At 37.7% G+C, this 21,467-nt stretch overlaps 1 protein-coding gene across 7 annotated transcripts in view; it reads left to right on the forward strand.

Annotated features, from left to right (window-relative positions):
• Positions 1 to 21,467, forward strand: part of ANKS1B (ankyrin repeat and sterile alpha motif domain containing 1B) — a 303,824-nt gene that overhangs the window by 76,239 nt on the left and 206,118 nt on the right. For 5 of the 7 annotated variants that reach the window (XM_032221357.1, XM_032221359.1, XM_032221367.1 and 2 more), the window contains exon 13: positions 19,783 to 19,801. The exons of 1 other annotated variant lie outside the window; for it this stretch is intronic. In XM_032221357.1, coding sequence (XP_032077248.1) covers positions 19,783 to 19,801 — 19 coding nt within the window. Of the gene's footprint in view, positions 1 to 19,782; positions 19,802 to 20,154; positions 20,168 to 21,467 lie in introns of all 7 variants that reach the window. One more of the 7 variants, XM_032221361.1, reaches the window with a different exon arrangement.

Below are 21,467 nucleotides of genomic sequence, written 5' to 3' on the forward strand. Positions count from 1 at the left end.
TTCACTTTTCTGGATGTAGTCACATACATAAATAAATAAATAAATAAATACATACATACATATATACATACATACACATACACACACACACATATATACACACACATACATATACATATACATGTATGTATATAATATTATTATTATCATCATCAGTCATTTGTTTTTAATTCTTGCTCTATAAATTGTCTGAAAATATCTACCAATAGTATTTTAAAATTTTGTTTGACAAAATCCTTCATCGGCTGGAGTCTTTCCATTAATTTCATCAGTGCTAATTCATTTGAATTAGAATGAAGAGTAAACATTTCTTAAGTCTTACGTTCTTTTCTGTGTATAAAGATGATTTTTTCAAAAATAATGTTCAAAACATGTATATTTGCACATCACCCTTGTCTTAGGTTTATTTCTTCATCATTTTTACCTTCTTGCAATACTCAATATTTTCCGTTAGCCAACCACTTCTCCCTCACCCCCCGACCAATGATGGAATGCAAAAATTGGTATCTATCTGGAGGATGAAATTTCTTCAACATTTACTATGGTTATAATAGCCAAAGGTCAGCATAGTAAGAGCGTATTTGAAAAATAAAAGGTTATTGAGATATTAAGAATTTGGCTTATCCCACTGCCAGAAAATATGTTGCACAAAAAATTTGGGCTAAGTAATTCTAGGGAAAAGCAAATAGTTCTAATTGATTTCATTTCATTCATTTCATTTTATTAAGTTTGTATGCCTCCCTATTCCCGAGAGACTCAGGGCGGCTAACAATAAAAAGGGAGGGGATACAAAAAATAAAATAAAAAAACAACAATTTAAAATTCTACAACAGCCATAACCTCGAATGGGGCTGGATAGTTCAACAGCCCCAGGCCTGCCGGAAAAGCCAGGTCTTAACTGCTTTGCGGAAGGCCAAGAGGGTAGTAAGGGTCCGGATCTCCACAGGGAGATCGTTCCAGAGAGCCAGAGCAGCCACAGAGAAGGCCCTCCTCCGAGGAGTCGCCAGCCGACATTGGCCGGCAGATGGAATTCGGAGGAGGCCTAGTCTGTGGGATCTAATAGGTCTTTGGGAGGTGACTGGCAGGAGGCAGTCTCTCAAGTACCCAGGTCCGATACCATGTAGGGCTTTAAACGTAACGACTAGCACCTTGAAGCTTGACGCGGAGACCAATGGGCAGCCAGTGCAGCTCATGGAGGATAGATGTAACGTGGGTGTACCGAGGTGCACCCACAATCGCTCGCGCGGCTGAGTTCTGGACAAGCTGAAGTCTTCGAACACATCTTCAAGGGCAGCCCCATGTAGAGCGTGTTACAGTAATCCAGTCTTGAGGTGACGAGGGCATGATTGACTATCCGAAGGGCCTCCCGGTCCTGGTGATTGAGAAATCAGATTATCAATATGGTTTTATTTTATTTTTTATTTTTTTAATTATGTCTAACTTTAATTTACATCCTTGGTTCTTCTAAATCTTGTTTATATCAGCTGTTTCATCCTCTTCATCTTTTCTATATTCTCTATTTTCTATACTGATTCCAGCAGAGGAATTTAACATTATATTTGTGCTTTAATAAACTTGGTTATTTTGTAACTGCTCTTATGCTCATTTGGAGATCTATTTCCTGAGATCTCCCCCCCCCCCCCCAGTCTCCAGGAATTAGTGTTGACAAAAGTAGCAACAGGGGAAAGACATACAAGACAAAATGAATGCAAAGCTTTGTTTCCTACCCCAATTAAAATAATTCTGGTTAGGATTTAGATAAAGGGTAATTTAATGAACCATAAGGAAATAAGTTGCCTGGAGATGCAACTCAGCCCAGCATTTATCAGTTTATTAGGAAAACTATTTTAAAACGTAGGTGGTAAGCCTGGAAATTAAATGGAATACTATGATTTAAAAATAAATGGTGGTTTCTATATATCAGTCTTAGCTGAAAAATCATTCTCTTGAGAACTATATTTGCCTTCTCCTACATTTTATAAAATTGCTCTCATCGTGTGTTGAATGTTCAGTGAATATATTATATATATTTAATGTATTTGTTTTTATTTTAAAAACATTGGACTTATCTGTGTGTGTGTGTTTCATACTACAAGTCGCATAAAATATTTCATGCTAACAGAAAGGCAGCAGGAAATCAAGTAAACAGATATACAAAAGTACTGGTGGAAGCTGAAGGAGAAGAGCCACCTCTAGGGAGAGAAAAGAGACATTCCAGCATGGAGTGGAGAATTTGGGGAGAAAATGTTTGTGATCAAATCTTTAAGACTATATTTGCCTTTTCCCAAGAGAAGACAGTCAGTCTGGCAAGATTCTTGTAAATAATGTTCAACAATAAAGGAATTGCTTCGTCTATTCACAGATGTGTTCTGGTTGCTTATCCCTGACAAGTATATTTGTATTTAAAACAATGCCTTTAAAAATAACCCAAATTTACTCTTATCCAGTGAGTTCTAGGACCTATGTAATGCTGTAACTGGTATTTTCTCTAAAGTACATTTCACACAAACTGAAGACAGCTTTACTGATTACTAGATCATTTGCACATTGCATTCTGTGAAATAGAGTCTATCAATAAAGTGTTACACTTCTGGCCTGAATGTCTGACAGACTATTTCAGTAAGCAGCATAATAATTTTACAGACTTTATAGACACCCTTAAGTATTAAATTACCGTCAGCACCTGTGAGTATATTAAACATTTGGTAAGGTCTAATAAAACTAATTATTGCCTATCCTGTGGATTCCTTGGTGCTCTCTGAGCTTGCTTGTTTGCAGACGTTTCATTACCAAACTAGGTAACATCTTCTAGAGGAGAGTGGGGTTTGTTCTCTGTTTATATATAGTAACTTGCCGGTCAGTATTGATGGGGTTGTTGTTTTCTCCTTGGTAGTTCATTGATTACATTGTTTACTGTTTGATTGTGTGTCTGCCGAGGTGGCGCAGTGGTTAAATGCAGCACTGCAGGCTACTGCTAGATCAGCAGGTCAGCGGTTCAAATCTCACCGGCTCAGGGTTGACTCAGCCTTCCATCCTTCCGAGGTGGGTAAAATGAGGACCCAGATTGTTGGGGGCAATATGCTGACTCTCTGTAAACCGCTTAGAGAGGCCTGAAAGGCCTATGAAGCGGTATATAAGTCTAACTGCTAACTGCTAACTAACTAACTGCCTTAATCCTGGTATTAATTCCTGCTTATCTAGGTGTTCATTGCTGGTAATGAGGTATTCTGATCTTTAGCTTTTTTTATTGTTTTTTTTTAAATGCTGTGTAAATGTTGCTCATTGTGCCTGTTGATGGCTAATTTGTCTGAGAGTGGAGCTTCCAAGAACTCCCTAGTGTTTGGGGATTTAGCTTGGTTTAGGATGTTCACAGTGTTCCAGTTGAAATTATGGCTAGTATTATCCATTTATTGTGAAATTAAGGAGTTTTCATTAGCTCTTGAATGTTGATGTTTTGGAGGGCTTGGTTTGGTTTGTGGTGATGGATGATTGTAATAGTCTTTCTTTCTACGTTGATTTTGAAGTATGGAGTTGTTATCCTTTTTGTGCTGTAGTGAGTTAAATGGTCAGGCACTTTCTGATAAAGGTTTGTGGGTAACCATTTTTTTGGGAAGATGCTATTTAGACAGTTGCTTCCTTTTTCTGGTGTTGTGGATTGCTGTAGTCAATAAAGTTCTTACACCTTACAACTTCACTTATAGAAAATTGGATGGTAATTTTGGTAGTAGAGCACTTGGTTCATGTGGGTAGTTTTGCAATAGACATGTTTCTAATTTTCCGCTGCTTCCTCTGTTGATAGGAATATCCAGGAACAATATCCAGGATAGTGTGTTGTTGCTTTCATTGTCTCTTAGGAATTTTATTCCTTTGAAGATGTTGATTATTTCATGTATCTTCTCGTTATTACTTTTATATTGTGACAAAGATATTATCTATATTCCAGATTCATACTTTTGGTCGTATGTATAGGAGTGCTATAATTTCTCCGTTATATGTCCTAAACCTATCCTCAAGAGTTCAGTGTCTATCCTCAATAGATTTGAATTCAATCTTGAAGAAGCTGCTGATTAAAAGATATATATGTGTAGCACATAGTATATAACTGTAAATGTGCAAATGGAGAATCTGTAAAAATAAAAATTCTAAGTACTGATCATTTGAAGAAATGAATATAAGCATTCTGTAAAATATTAGTTCCCTTAATTACATGTGCCTCATTTCCTTTTTTTAAAGAAGCAAGCTGTTCATTTTATTTCTGTTCACAATGTCCATCTAATCAAGATTCATATAATACTAACAAAAAGTTTTAATTCCTCAATTGCTACATAATCTGTTATATGCTCATAAATCTCAGCAATTTTTAGTTTCTTAAATATTCTCAATATTTTTTTATGAAATTGTATATATAGAGAAGATATTCCTAATAGTTTTAAAAACAATAAAGCTAGTTTAATTATATAATCACAATTTTTAAAACCTAAGAATTTTGAAATATTGTTAACAAGTTATTTTTTTTACCTGTGGTCTTCATACTGTTCTTCATTTGGGCTCTTCTGAGACTTAACAGAATAACATCTTTAACTTCTATGAAGTTGTTGAATTAAAAAGCTAAAGTGCTCTGGGACTTTAAAATTCAAGTACCTGCCGTATACACCAGAGACTTAACAACTGTTGGTAAGAAGGACAAGAAAGTTTGTATAATGGATGTGGCAGTAGAAATGTATAAGGAGAAGAGAAAAAACTGGAGAAGGTAACAAAAATAAATCTCCAAATACAAGGAGAATGACTGAGACAAAAGAAAACAAAGAGTACTAATAAAAGGTCCTTGGGAAGGACTCAATAAGTGGACAAAAATGCCAAATTGAGTCTGAACATCTGGCTGAATGTGCAATGAACTATAATAATAATAATGATACAATACACATCTGGAGTTATTAACTGGACACAAGCTGAACTGCACAGTTTGGACCAAAAAACCAAGAAAGCTAATGACTCCTCCTCCTCCTTCTTCTTCTTCTTCTTCTTCTTCTTCTTCTTCTTCTTCTTCTTCTTCTTCTTCTTCTTCTTCTTCTTCTTCTTCTTCTTCAACAACAACAACTACAACTACAACTACAACTACAACTACAACTACAACAATAAACATGCACTGGCTGATTATTTAAGAGAAAGTCAAGAACATCTATTAATCGAAGTAAAGAACAAAAATCTATTGAATGTCCAACAGATGAAACAAGAATACAGAAAAGATGTGATAAAATCAAGAATGGAGAGTTGGCAGAACAAAGCATTGCATGGCCAATTTCTGGAAAAAATAAAAAATAAAGTGGACAGTGAAAAAACTTGGTTATGGTTAACAGCAGGTACATTAAAGAAAGAAAAAGAGTCACTAATCCTGGCTGTGCAAGAACAAGCTATCTGCATAAATGCCATTAAGGCCAAAATCGAAAAATCCTCTGATGATGCCAAAGGCAGACCTTGCAAAGAAGCTGATGAAACTGTTGATCACATACTCAGCTGCTGTAAAAAAATTGCGCAGACTGATTATAAATTGCGGCACAATTCAGTAGCACAAATGATCCATTGGAATTTGTGCAAAAATTATAATATTAAAACAGCAACAAACTGGTGGGAACATAAGCCTGAAAAGGTCACCGAAAATCAGATGCTCAAGATCTCGTGGGATTTTCGCATACAAACGGACAAAATACTGGCGCATAATACACCAGACATCACACTGGTTGAGAAAAATAAGGTTGCAATCATAGACATCGCAATACCAGGTGATAGAAGGGTTGACAAGAAGGAATATGAAAAAATTGCAAAATACCAGGATTTAAAAATCGAAATTCAACGATTATGGCACAAACCAGCAGTGGTAATTCCAGTGGTAATCAGCACACTGGGTGCTATTCCAAAAGCACTGGATTACATTTAAAACAGTTAAAATTGACAAAATCACCATTAGTCAAATGCAAAAAGCCGCACTGCTTGGATCTGCACACATATTACGAAAATATGTTATGACGTCCTAGGCCCCTGTGTGGGGCCCAACTAGCAATCAATGCCAAATCCGGCAAAACAACTGGCTGCTATCATACAATTCTGTTGTTGCAATAATAATAATGATGATAATAATGATGACAATGAATCATGCTTTGCACCCTAAAAGTGATGTTGACCGATTATATCTACCAAGAGCAGAGGGTGGTCGAGGACTCCTACAAGTAAAGCAGACTGTGGAAGAAGAAAGACACAGCTTGAATGATTACATCCAGAAAAGCGAAGAACCAATGATTAAGGAAGTAAATAAAGGAGGCCTTTTGAAGACAACTAAGTCAAAAGCTGAATATAAGAAAGAAGATCTCAGCTTTCCAAATATCATGCAGAATTAAATCAGAATTCAAGGCAGAGCTATCCTTAAAGTTCAAATTTAATAAGACAGACATGTTGGCAACAAACTGTGGAATCCCAAATCTGAAACTTCCTGGGTTCCCACCCAGTTGAAAGTTCAATATCTAGCCTCCACACCCACAAGTTTATCACATGGTACCATCTTCCTCTGCACGCTGGCATTTCCATCCATCTGATTCCGGTCAGGTGCAGAGGTGCAGAGACAAAGAATGACCTTGGGCTTCTAGAATGAAATGACAATTTCTACAATTCTACTCCTTACTATTCTCCCTCCCAATTACTACACTAATGAAACAGCATAGAAAAATAATAGAGAGTGTGGCAGGCCAAATATCCTAAAAGGAATATAACTGCAGGCCTGACAGAAGAATTGAGAAGCAAGCTGAAAATTGGAAAAGCAAAGCTATGCATGGCCAATACTTGAAAAGTATTGAAGGCAAAGCTGACCAAAAACTAACTTGGACCTGGTTAAGATCAGGAGTACTGAAAAAAGAAACAGAAGGCTTTATTTTGGCAGCTCAAGAACAAGCCTTAGCCACAAACTGCATGAAGGCAAAAATTCAACATGTTGCCACCAATAGCAAATGTCACCTCTGTAATGAGAAAGATGAGACAGTCGACCACTTGATCACTGGGTGCAGCAAAATTTCACAAACTGACTACCTACAATGCCATGACTGTGTTGCTAAGATCATTAACTGGAAATTGTGCCAAAAGTTTGGATTTGAGTACAGCAAAAACCACTGGGACCATCAGGTTGAGAAGATTTTAGATTCTTACTTTAGATTTTAGTCAAGATTTTGTGGGATTTCAGAATTCAGGCTGACAGGCACTTGGCCCACAACACACCTGACATAACAATAGTTGAAAAGAAAAAAGTTTGGTTCATTTACATTGCAATACGTGGTGATGCACGAATTGAATATAAGCAGCAAGAAAAAATCACAAAGTACCAGGACTTGCAAATTGAAGTTGAGCGACTGTGGAAAAAGAAATCGTGTGTTGTCCTGATTGTAATTGGAGCCCTTGGAGCAATACCTAAAGGGCCACTTCTCTATTTGGAAATTCTAAATTTACCTGACTTGAACATTCTGATTCTACAAAAAACCACCTACTTGGAACAACTTATATCCTCTGACGTAATCTTAACAGTTCCTAGGTCCTTGGTTAGAACTCCAGCTGTTGAGATACCAACCAGCCCCAATGGCTGTGAATCTCACCAAAGATTAACCAACAACTGGATTCTGGCTGAACTGGAAAACTTGGACCGGAAAATACACAAACATTTGAATATGTACCACGTTTCACATCCACAAAGTGACATCGACAGGTTGTACCTGCCAAGAAAAACAGGGGGCAGGGGGCTAGGGAAATCCATTAAACTGTAGAAGAAGAAAAACGAAGTTTGTATGATTATATGAACCATAGTACAGAAAAATTGCTGCAGGCTGTGAAAATAGAGAACAGCATAAAAGCAACAGAAACAAAGGCAGAATATAAGGAAAAACAGCTGGATGACAGATTAAATAGATGGAAAACCAAAGCTTTGCATGTACAGCACCTGAAAAACATTGAAGGAAAATGTGATGACAACTTGACATGGACATGGCTTAAGATGAGAACTACCAAGAAAGAAATAGAAGGTTTAATACTGGCTGCTCAAGAACAAGCACTACAAACTAATGCCATGAAAGCAAAGATACAAAAATCCACTGACAACCCAAACTGCTGACTTTGCAATAACAAAGTCGAAACTATTTCACATTTAATATGTGAATGCAGGAAAATTGCACAAACTGCAAAGCTAGACACAATCAAGTTGTTAAATTAATCCACTAATCATTATGTAAAAAATATGATTTGCCTGTATCCAAAAAGTCATGGGAGCACAAAGTGGAAAAAGTTATCAAAAATGGGAAGGTGAAGATCTTGCAGGACTTTTGAATACAAACGGATTGTCATTTGGAGCACAACACATCAGATATCAGGGTTGTTGAGGGCTGAAGTGTACAGTTTAGTTATATCGCTGTTCCTGGAGATGCCAGAGTTGAAGAAAAAGAACTATAAAAAAATAATGAAATATCGCAACCTGGCCATTGAAACTACATGGCTATCGATGAAGCATGTAACAGTGATCCCCATTGTCATTGGAGCACTTGGCACCATGTCCAAGAATTTTACAAGATACATCAACAAATTGCAGCTTCCTACAATAACACCAGCAGAACTGCAAAAAACTGTGCTACTCGGAACATCTTATATTTTAAGAAGGTACTTGGTTGATACCTCGGACGCTGGCAGCAAACCGTATCAACCATTAGCACCAGTCACTGGTATTTGTAATGCATTTTTGAACATTCAGTTTGCTGAGATTCATGTTTAATGAATAAAGTATATATAATAATAACAATAATAATAATAATTCCTAGGTCCTTGGTTAGTACTCGAGCTATTAAGCTACTAACCATCCCCAAAGGCTGTGAATCTCACCAAAGATTAAATAATAATAATAATAATAATAATAATGACTGTAAAAAGGGAGAACATTATAAAAACAACAGAAACAAAGGCAGAATATAAGGAAAAACAGCTGGATGACAGATTAAATAGAGGAAAACAAAAACTTTGCATGGACAGCACTTGAGAAACATTGAAGGAAAATGCGATGACAACATACATGGGCATGGCTTAAGATGGGAACCATCAAGAAAGAAACAAAAGGTTTAATACTGGCTGCTCAAGAACAAGCACTACAAACTAATGCCATGAAAGCAAAGATAAAAAAATCCACTGACAATCTAAACTGCCGATTTTGCAATGACAAGTCGAAACTGTTTCACATTTAATATGTGAATGCAGTAAAATTGCACAAACTGCAAAGCTAGACACAACCAAGTTGCTAAATTAATCCACTGATCATTATATTAAAAATATGACTTACCTGTGTCCAAAAAGTCATGGGAGCACAAAGTGGTAAAAGTTACCAAAAATGAGAAGGTGAAGATCTTGTGGGACTTTTGAATATAGATGGATCGTCATTTGGAACACAATGCGCCAGATATCACAGTTGTAGAAGGCCGAAGACAAAGGTGGGTTCCGCCTGTTACACACCACTACAGGCATACCGGTGCCAGAAATTTGCCATACTTTTGCATACCCGTTCCACGGTGGCGTGGCCACACCCCTGTACTGGTACGCTCCCCTGCCCTGCTCCCATTTGCAAGGCGCTTCTTAAAAAGAAGGAAGCAAGGGCGAGGCTTATGCAGAGGACCCGAGGCAAGAGCAGCATTGAAACCCTCTCTGAAGCAGCTGGAAAAGGTATGCACGGTCGTGGGGGGGGGGGGAATTCAAACTTCATCCTCCTGGTGCGGTGCGGGGCTTTGGGCAAAGGCTGGAGGGAAGGGCCCTGGCTCACTCATGCTCTCTCCCTCGCACCCTCCCTCCCTTGTGTAGTTTGATGCAGCCTGCAGTCAGTGAAGCTGGGTGCGCACACACACAGAAGTTGGATTGGATATCTCTCCCAACGGCTTGAAAACAGCTCCTCTGCCATCCTCCCCATTCCTCCGTTGCCTTCTCCAAACACCTCCCCCATTGCAAATGCAGCATGCTGTCTGGGTGGGAAATGCCTGGAATGCAATAAAGCCTACTCACTCACCTCCTGCTGGCAGGCTGGGGTGAGAGGAGAGGCAGAGAAGCCAGAGGGGAGGCGATTGGAGCCAAAGAACGGGGCTGGGGGAAGCATGTGTGCTACAGCATGGCTCTTTACCTGGCTTCCTGCCTCCTCCTGTGGTCTCCTCAGTGCTCGCTCATGCTCTCCCTCCCCAAGTGCAGTTTGATTGCAGGCAGAGCCACATTGCCTTTTCAAACCTGTAGTCATTGAAACTGGGCTGGATTTTTTACATAGCTTTATCCAGATGTGTGTGTGTCGGGAGAAATGGATGGGGGCCTGGGAGGAAGTCATTCCCCCTCCCCCAACAGCTTGATAAAAATATGCAAAAATCCAGTCCAGCTTCACTGACTACAGGTTTGAAAAGGCAACGTGGCTCCGCCAGCAATCAAACTAGATTGGGGGGAAGAGCCCCATTCTTTTGGAAGGCTCCGAAAGAGTTGAAGGCCAAAAGTCCTAATGCTTATACCTTTAAATTGAAAGGTGCAGGGAACAACAAATTGGTTATATGGTTATATGTTATATGGTTTTATGTTTTTGAAGTTTTGGGGTTTGTGCAATATGGGCACAATAGGTTCTAAAAAAAATTGAAAGCCACCACTGGCCGAAGAGTACAGTTTATTGCAATCACTGTACCAGGAGAAGCCAGAGTCGAAGAAAAAGAACTGGAAAAAATAACAAAATATCACAACCTGGCCATCGAAACTACATGACTATGGATAAAATGTGATACCCATTGTCATTGATTTGATTTGATTGCATTTATATACCGCCCCAGTGGTAATGGCTTACAAATGAAAAAAGAAATTAGAGGTTTGATTTTGACTGCTCAAGAACGTATTATTTAAACTAATACGATCAAGGCCAGAATTGAAAAGTTGTTGAAGTATTCAAAGTGTGGATTGTGCAAAAAAGGCGGAAGAAACAGATCATATACTCAGCTTATCAAGAAGATTGCACAAACTGATTATAACAATGACATAATACATTCACCAAAATGATGGATTGGAACATCTGTAAAATTACCAAAATTACCATGTGCTGGTAATGAAAAAATGGTGGAATATAGTTGAAATAGTAGTTCAAAATTAGCAGGTTAAAATATTGTGGGATTTCTGAATACAAACAAAGTTTTGACTCAAGAATTAAATCACCTAGATTAAATTGTGAGTGAGAAGAAGAAAGTGGGTATAAGTGATGTGCTGATACCAGGGGATAGTAGAATTGAAGGCAAAGAATTGGAGATCAGGAAAAAATAGATCTGAAAATTGAAATTTGAAGACTTGGCATAAACTGGCATAGAGATTCCAGCGCAGGTGCCATCCACAAATATTTTTGTACTTAGAAAATCTGGGCATTGACACCAGTGGTGGGTTGGAGGCGGTACACCCTGGTACGGGCATACCGGAGTCTGCTCAGAGCACTGGGTACTGTTCCGGTACGGTGCTCCGGAGGGCCCATCCATCTGCCCATGCTCCTTACCTGTTTTTAAACTGTTCAGCGCTTCCGTGCACATGCATGGCGCATACAGCGCCTGCGCAATGCTCCGCCGAACAGCTGGAGCGTCGCGGAGGCTAGCAGAGGCATCATTGGATGGTAAGACACATGCGCGCGTTGCGCACGTTCATGTGGAGGACGCCAGCCCCGTTGCAACTGGATCCAGAACCCACCACTGATTGACACTATTTCCATATGTCAGTTACAGAAGACCACACTGCTTGAATTTGGCAGATATTTAAAAAATCTTCAGTTCTGGAGAAGAGCTCAAGGAGTATAAAGCCAATACCAGCTAAAGAGGTAGCAGCTGTGATTTCACATTGTTTTGAAATAATATAATAACAAACATTTTATTGTTCACCAAACCATCATGAGAATCTGTGATATGAACTTTCTTTCCATGTGAATTTTGCAATTCATTAGTTTACTGTCAGATACCTATTCCTTGTCCCATTGGGATATAAGGATAATGTCTTTTATTAGTAATACTTTAATTATAAAATTTCCCTTGAGTTGTTTGGCTCTTTCTTTAAAGAGCTTTTGGCAATTGGTGAAATCTTTATTATTTTGTTAGGAAGTAAAGTCATTGTAAACTACTCTCATCTGAGTAGATAATTTTAATAGTCTGTTGAATGCATATTCCCTCTCTCTTAATATACTTTATAATTGTAATATGTTTTTATTATGAAAAAGAATCTGGGGTAATTTTAACAACAGAAAGGCAGTAAATAAATGATAGATGGCAAGAATTGTTGTTCGAAAGCATTTTTAAGCATTGTTTAAATCAGATCAATTTGAGGAAGAAGGGGAATAAGAAATATCAAGTTTGTAACCAATACAAAAATGTAAACTACATTTATTCTGTAAAGTGAAAATATTTACTATAACAACCCTAGGTGAACAAAATTATTTTATTATGGAATAAATATTCTTAACCTGTAATATTCTCAATAATATCTTTTTCTGTGAAGAATATAAAGTGTATAATCATTATTTTACAACTGCATATAAAATAATCCTTAACTAGATTAATAGGGAAACAAATTTTTGAACTAATCTTGATTGATGGAACTGAATCATTTTATATAGGCTTTATTTTGAGTGCAACATTTTAAGGAAATTTACTTTAAATCATGTAGGTAAGGAACATTAATTTTGAATAGTGTTTTTAGAATTGGGTTTTATGTCTCATTGCATGATTAAAAACAATACAATTATCCTAATGGCTGATGGATCAATGATCGTTTTTTAAAGAGGGAAAGAATTTTTTTAGAGAGAGAGAAATATTTAGCCTCAAATCTTTTAGAAGCTGTTTGAAAATAAAAATAGACAGAAATACATTATCTGAATAGGGAATTAAGTTTCTACAAATTAATTAAGATACACTGAATGGTATATTATAAATATGGAAGAGTGTAAATATATACTTGTAAAGATCATTTTTTATGTAAAATTTATGTAAAAAAATAAATACCGACCAAGAATTTTAATGTATCAACATGATTTTTGTTAGCACAATGCAATCCATATGAAATTTAGAACTGTTTTTATGTGAAATAAAATAAAATAAACCAGTGAAAGTAACATCATTATTGCTTAATGGTAGGTTACCGTATATACAACTATAATTGCATGTAGATAATCTATACAATGAAATGTGTGAATTAATGTACTGTACTTCAGTGACAAAGAAACAATCAATTTCCTGTCACCTGGAGAAAGAGTAGGAAGAAAACATTTGAAGGTAATTTAGCCTCACTATTGGAAATGAAGAAAGTAATGACAGCTATGAAACAGATGTATTTTTACTGCCAAAATGTACATAAAATTCCAAAGAGCAATGTAATACTGTAATAATAGTGGCTCTAGTCAGTGAATAGCAGAAAGATGAAACCTTACATGGCAAGGAAGAACCAAAAATAACAGAAGCAGGCATTATTTGAAGATTGATACCTTCTGCTAGAGCAAGCAGAGTTTAACTGAAAATCTCAGTTAAAAAGCATTTTACTTTTATGTTTTTATTGTTGTGATCCTAACATATAATAAAATATGGATTAAAAATATAAAAACAGAGACGTGGCAAAAGGAACAATTAGAAGCTTGCTTAAAGGGACAGGGAAATGTCATCAGCCTTCAACCACAAAATGTTCCAGTATATGTCCTTATGTCAAAAGCCCAAAACCACGAGGTTCAATTAAAGTTCACATAAAGACACGTAGTCAGTACCTATGGCCCAAGACAAAAGGAGAAGACCCCCATCTCCTTATAAGGCTTTTTCCTCAAGGTAACCAATTAGAAATGAGTTAAGTGTTTACATGTTACGCTGCCTTTGAGAATGTATAAGAATGCGTGCTTCAATAATGAAGGTTGTTCAGAACTTGCAATGCTAGCCATGGGCTAACTTTCTGAATTTGGCTGCCAAATAAACTCTTCCTGTATCCTGAGAAGTCTAAGTCTGTCATTTTCTGCAACAATCCCATTACCCTCCATTTTGCTGCTATTTTTAATGTTGCTGCAATGGGCATTGCTGTAGAAAATATTCCACTTCAGCTCCTAAATGTAATTTGGTTTTCAGCTGCTTGAAAATGTCCGTTGCATGTACTGAAAATTAGTCTCTACCTGCATATCTTTTTATATCTTTACTTTTGGCTTTCTTTTCTTTGATGACATGAAAAGTGGACTGGTGAAAAATAAACAAATATAGGCAGGAAAACAATTCCTTTCTAATACACAGAGTGTGAATTCTCTGACTAGTAATGTCCTAATATGTCCATCTATTGAGGACATAACATGCAATAATGAAACAGATTGCTTCTCTCCTCCATCCTGCACAAAGTCTAATGAGCAATTAGAATGGTAAACACATTACCACCTGATGTGGTGCAAGAAATAAAATAGGCAAAGCTGTAAGATTTTAACCATGTTTGCTTGAAAGGCAGCTCCACTGAAGCAACTATACAAGGGGCAATTATGGGTTTGCTTTTAGCAAATTGTTATTGGAAATGATAGTAATACTTTAGAACAATTTATTTATTGTTCTTAATCCAATAATTAATTGAATAACCCAAATGCCACATATCCAGTCCTCTTGCAAGCTAAGGGGAATAATCACCCCCCCCCCCACTTTCAAAAGTAGATATTCAAAGGAAATGCAAATTTTAAGAACAATGGAAATAGTTATTTCAGAACAAAAATTATTTTGATTATTATTGAATAGATGCTTATTTCAAGTAAAGTAGAATGAACTAAGTAATTTGTTTTTGTCAGCCATCTGCTTTATTGGGTAGACTATGCCATGTTCACAAAAGCCAACCTGTAGTTAAAAATGGTCACACAAAGAAAAAAGATGTATTCCTATAAATCTTTTCTTTAACAAAACATAGTATCATGGAAGGGACCTCAGAGATTTTTAAAATTCAAACTTCTGCTCAAAGCAGGAACCTTATACCATCCCATTTTATTCCTTTTTGTAAAGCATTTTGGAATGCTTGGCAGCGAAATCAAACAAATACAAATTTCAAAGAAGAAAATACCTTTTAAAAAATCACATATATTAATAAATAAGTAGAAATTTACTGAGTTGCTCTGACCTACATGAAGTATTTTCTACCCCCTACTAAAACTACTGATTATGCCATGTATATTGAAAAAAAACAACAGAAAAATAGCAATAGCAATAGCAGTAGACTTATATACCGCTTCATAGGCCTTTCAAGCGGTTTTACAGAGAGTCAGCATATTGCCCCCAACAATCTGGGTCCTCATTTTACCCACCTTGGAAGGATGGAAGGCTGAGTCAACCCTGAGCCGGTGAGATTTGAACCGCTGACCTGCTGATCTAGCAGTAGCCTGCAGTGCTGCATTTAACCACTGCGCCACCTTGGCTCTTAACCATCTTGGCTCTTTTATAGGGAGCAAACAAAATTCCCTTGGGCTGAAAGAATTCTAGCAGCTGTATCTCAGTGCCCAGGACTGAGGCAGAAGAAAAGAAGAATTCTCAACATGATTGCTCAAGCAGAGATAGAAGGGAATGAGCATATTTAAGCTTGTAGAAAAGAAAGGTGGCATTCTGTTAAGTTAAAATTTATATTTATTGTTTACATTCCACTCTGGTTTTTACTATTGCATACCTGGGGATAGGTTTGTTAGGGTTACGGTTAGGGTTAGGACCATAGGAAAAACCATATATCCTTGTTGTTTTTCTCTTTTTCCTTCTCATTGTTCAGAAAAAAAAGGAAGTTTTTGTTTTATTTACTTATGTCTGTTCAACTTGAAATATTATATACATCACTTTATTTTGCTGTACAGGTTGTATTTATTTATGGAATTTTTGTAGCATTTTACAATAAAATAACATATTTACAGAAGGAATTTAAAATTTTGGGGGGAGCCAAGGTGGCGCAGTGGTTAAATGCAACACTGCAGGCTACTGCTAGTTCAGCAGTTCAGCGGTTCAAATCTCACCGGCTCAGGGTTGACTCAGCCTTCCATCCTTCCGAGGTGGGTAAAATGAGGACCCAGATTGTTGGGGGCAATATGCTGACTCTCTGTAAACCGCTTAGAGAGGGCTGAAAGCCCTATGAAGCGGTATATAAGTCTACTGCTATTGCTATTGCTATATATAAGTCAAAAATATTGATCATGCATGATTGTTACTATAATGATTCCATGGGATGTTAGTATTTTATTATTCATTACTCTGTTCCAACAGAGAAGTATAGAGAAGGTCAGGGTGGAAGGGGGAATGATCACCTTGGAGATGTGGGGTAGAGCAATGCATTAAAATGGTGATGGACATGAATGCTACGGGAGCCAGAGGACAGGTTTGTCTTCTGTTCAAGGGAAGATGCCCTTGATGTGATATATCAGGGGGCGTTTTAGCCACCCTAGCTCATTCCCAGTTCCTGGACAGCATACTGTCAGAGGTCTGGAACTTCAGCTGCTGCTGATGAATGCCAAGTCATTCATTAACAAGCCTCCCATTATTCAAGAACTTATTGAGGAGGAATGAGCCAACTTGGCATGCATCAATGAAAACTCATTGACCTGGAAAAGGGAGGGGGCTTCTCCTCATGAAACTTTAAGATCTAGGACTTTGATATCTTTAGCTCAGGATGGGGTGGCACTACCACAGTCAGACCCAATCTGCAACTTGGAGGTTCTCCTGGACTCATAACTCTAGTTGCAGCTAGGAGAGACTTTGCCCAACTTCAGATTGTTTGCCAGTTGCGGCCTTTCCTGGATCAGGAATCCTTGCGCATAGTCATTCAAGTCCTGGTCATCTCACACTTGAACTACTGCAGTGTGCTCTACATGGGACTATACTTGAATAGCATTCAGAAGCTTCAGCTGGTACAAACTATAGCATCACAGACAGTCCTTGGAACCTTTAGAGTGGCCCTTGTTACACCATTGTTCAACAAGCTGCACTGACTGCCAATTTGCTTCTGGTTGCAGTTTAAGGTGTTGGCTATTATCTATAAAGCCCTGCATGGCAGGAGTCCAGGTTACTTGAGGAACCATTTCACCCCTTTTGGGACAGGCCCACCCCACCCATGCCAGCAGAGGAGGCATGCTACAGATTCCATCAGTCAAGGAATTCTGGTTGATGGGGCCCAGGAAAAGAGCCTTCTCAACTGTGACATTCCTTTGGAATATCTCAATCCCTGAGGTTAGATTGATTCCCATCCTCCTGGCTTTCTTCCAGCCTGAAGACCAGGCTCTGCCAGCTGGCCTGAGGCCCCAGGTGGGGGGGGGGAGATATGATGCTGGATGTATTTGATCAATTAATAGCAGTTGCCACTTCCTCCCATGTGTTGTGTTTGAGTTTTAGTTTTAATTTGTTTTTATTATGATTTTATTGTGATTTTATATGTTTGTATATTTTTATGGTTTTTGCTGTGTTCATAGTCTCCACTCCAGTCCATCAGCTAGAGGGTGCCACCCTCTTCTCTGATTGGCTGCTCTGTTTGACAACCTGATATAAAAAGAGCGGGCTTGCTTAAACTCAGCTGTTGTCGACAGCTGATCAGGCACAGTGTTAGATGCCGTGTCGGCAACCATTTGTTAGTGAATAAACTTGTTAGCCTTTATCTCCGCCTCTCCTCCTTTCTGTTAACCCCTCGTTCTCAGGACAGAACAGTTTTATTTTGATGTCGCAAGCAGCCCAGAATTGCCTTGCAGTGAGATGGGCAGCAGACAAATTTAATAAGTAAATAAACATTTTTTAAAAGATCACCTTCCAATTCATATTCCAATAATTAGGAATTATATGCAGTCACACACACACACACACATACATATTCATTTGTATTATATAAAATTTATATGTGATACATATATATTTACTCATATAGTTAGGTATTCATTATTAAAAATAAATACTTGTTTATTATTAATAAATAATACATTTTGTGTTTCAATGTTTATAGGAACTTCTGTTTTTTGTACCTTAATGTTTCAACAGCTTTTATTTCATAGTACCATCTATCCATTTTTATTTGTTATTTAAAGAGAATGATAAATCTGTTCTGTTTATTCATGTACTTATTAGAAATATACTATATACATCTTATCCCTTCATTAAATTGTATAATCTCTTGTGAAAAATGTATACCCATTTTATGAATCTTATGTAGCATTTCTCATTCATGTAAATAATGTGATGTATGATCTTCTAAGACACAAGGCAGTTACCTGTTCATTGCTTTGAACACATCAACATTTTCTTCAACATATCTTGGACAAAGTGTCAACAACTTGCTGAATGTTCTCCTTTTCTAATTCTTATTGGATGTTCAACATTCCAGTGTGCCAATGATTGCACATTATATATTTTTAGAAATATTTTTAGATTTTTATTACTAATATTTCCTTCTAAATCAAATATAAAGATAATTTAAGTAGATTAGCAGCGCAAGTGTCATAATGTGCTTGTTACCATAGCTATGGCACACATTTCAAACAAGAGATTTTGTTTCATACTAGAATCCTTTGCTATGGCAACCACAGGGCTTATTATTGATATAATATGATAGGTTTTTTTACAAGCATTATTCATCTAATAATTTGATTCTCGCTTGTTACACGTATTTTTATTCAGTAGGTATAATTAATTCAGTTTTCACTCATAATAAAAATTGCAGTTTTATTACTTTAATATATAGTTCAACTGTTCCCAGTTCTCCATTATATAATATTTAGCATAAAGGATAGGAAACGTATACATTGGAAACTGAATGAAAAAAACAAAACCTCTAGTGTTAGAATGAGTTTATTTGCCAATTTATAGACTATGTTTGATTTTCCTATGTAAGCTTTGCAAAATAATATTTCACTTAAAATAGTATTTCAAAATATAGAACATTAATATGTGTGTGGATATATACATGAATGTTTATGATATTGTTATATAGTTTTATTATATAAAACTAATTAAATAAGCATTAGGTTGTCACCTAATAATAATTTAAAAATGACTGAAAGTTTGGGAAATTATTTTATAAACCGAAGAACTCCAAAATCTTTTATTATATTGCAGAACAGTCTTCTTCCCTGCCTCTTTGTTGAAAATAAAAGCTAACTGAAATGTTGACAAGACATCTTATATCAATATTGCTGCCATTCAGGTTTAAATTTGAATCCCCTTTTTACCACATGAATTTGTAATTTTCGTAGTCAAAAATCATACAGGATATACCGTATTTATCGGCGTATAACACGCACCGGCGTATAACACGCATCCCCCATTTTAACACAAAAATTTGAGTAAAAATTTTTTTCATTAAAAATAAATGACTTGGAAGCTCGGAACTTAATGTTGGATTAAAATTTATAACATTAGAACATGAATTATAACATTAACTCCTCAACATAAAGTGCCTTCCTTCCTTCCCTCCCTCCCATCCCTTTCTTTATGTTTTCTTCATGCTTTCTTTTCTTTTTCCTCTGCTCTTTTTAAATCCCCCCCCCCTTCTTCTCCTCCTCTACATTTAGGTTGGATTAGTTTGTACAACGGTCATCAAACTTCTGAAGTAAAAATAAATAAATAAATCATATTTAAGAAGAAGAAGAAAAAGGAAGACGTTTTTAGTTAAGTCAAACGTTTTAATAAAAGTTTCATCTTTTAAGATTTGTCCAACACATCCAATTGTAACCTTAACAGTAAAGAATATCACCCCAGCTGCTAAAGGTTCAACCAGTCTGAGAACCATTGAAAAGACAACAGTGCAAAATCCAAAAGACACAACTTCCTCACCGCCATTGCTTTGGTACCAAATCTTTGAGGAAGGGGCTCCAGAAAGAAGGAGGAGGAGGAGGAGGAGGAGGAGGGGGAGGAGGAGGGAACCAAAGAGAGGCTTTTACCGAGTCTGCGCCCCACAGCCAGGACCGTCCTTGCGCCTCAAGCCGCGTTTCTTCCCCGCAAAGCCCTTCGGGCAACCCGAGAGTTCCTTTTGGCGCCAGAAGGGCTTTGCAGGAAGAAACGCCGCGTTTCTTCCTGCAAAGCCCTTCTGGCGTCAAGCGGAACTCTCGGGTTGCCCGAAGGGCTTTGCAGGAAGAAACGCGGCTGGAGGCGCCAGGACGGTCCTGGCTGTGGGGCGCAGACTCGGTAAAAGCTCTCTTTGGTTCCCTCCTCCTCCCCCTCCTTCCACAGTCTGTGTGACGCTGCCGCCAGGCTGAGAGCTGCCGCTGAAACAAGTTTGGGGAGGTCCTTTGCAGGCAGCCAGTTCTAGCTGCCTGCAAAGGACTTCCCCACGTTTGCTTTGAAAGAAACCTCTGCGCGGGAGTTAGAAACCTCTGCGCGGGGGTTTCTTGCCATGTGCGCGGCCGCGCGGCCGCGCACCTTAGAGGGAACAGTGGACCCGGCGTATAACACGCAGTATCGGCGTATAACACGCAGGCAGGGTTTAAGCTTGCAATTTTAGTTTTAAAACTGCGTGTTATACGCCGATAAATACGGTAATTGCTAAAGCAGTGAGGAGATTCAAAATTTTTTATTACCAGTTCTGTGGGAGTGGCTTGGTGAGCAATAGCAATATATAGCAATAGCAGTAGACTTATATACCGCTTCATAGGGCTTTCAGCCCTCTCTAAGCGGTTTACAGAGAGTCAGCATATTGCCCCCAACAATCTGGGTCCTCATTTTACCCACCTCGGAAGGATGGAAGGCTGAGTCAACACTGAGCCGGTGAGATTTGAACCGCTGAACTGCTGATCTAGCAGTAGCCTGCAGTGCTGCATTTAACCACTGCGCCACCTCGGCTTGGTAGGCATGGCAGGGGAAGGATACTGTAAAATCTCCATTCCCATGCCACTCCAGGGAAGGATACTGTAAAATCTCAATTCCCTTCTCACTCCAGGGGAAGGTTACTGCAAAATCTACATTTCCTCCCAATCAGCTGGGACTCAGGAGGCAGAGAATAAATGGGGGCAGGGCCAGTCAGAGGTGGTATTTACTGGTTCTCCGAAGTACTCAAAATTTCAACTACCAGTTCTCCAGAAGAGGTCAGAACCTGCTGAATACCACCTTTGTCTAAAGTACTGAGAATATTGCTAAATTATTTAATGTAATTTAATGAACAGATGTAGGATGAGAATATTCCTCTGAAATTTATAGCAAGATAAGTAAAAAAGTCAAATCCTAATCTAAAACCTTAGTTCTCTTAGTTTGCTGGGTCTTCTAAAAGTTAGTTCTATAAATGTTTTCAGATAGTATATTACATTAGCAATAAGTACTAAAATAAAATTAAAACCATAGAAAGAAAGAAAGAAGGTATCTTTGATGTGTACATAAATTTGATCAAGGAGGAATTATACAATTAAAAATAATACATGATGAAAAGTTTGAATGAATTAAGTCAGTCAAAAATATAAGACTTTGAGGAAATTCCAA

Source organism: Thamnophis elegans, chromosome 7 (genome assembly GCF_009769535.1).
Source record: "Thamnophis elegans isolate rThaEle1 chromosome 7, rThaEle1.pri, whole genome shotgun sequence".
Taxonomy (NCBI): domain Eukaryota; kingdom Metazoa; phylum Chordata; class Lepidosauria; order Squamata; family Colubridae; genus Thamnophis; species Thamnophis elegans.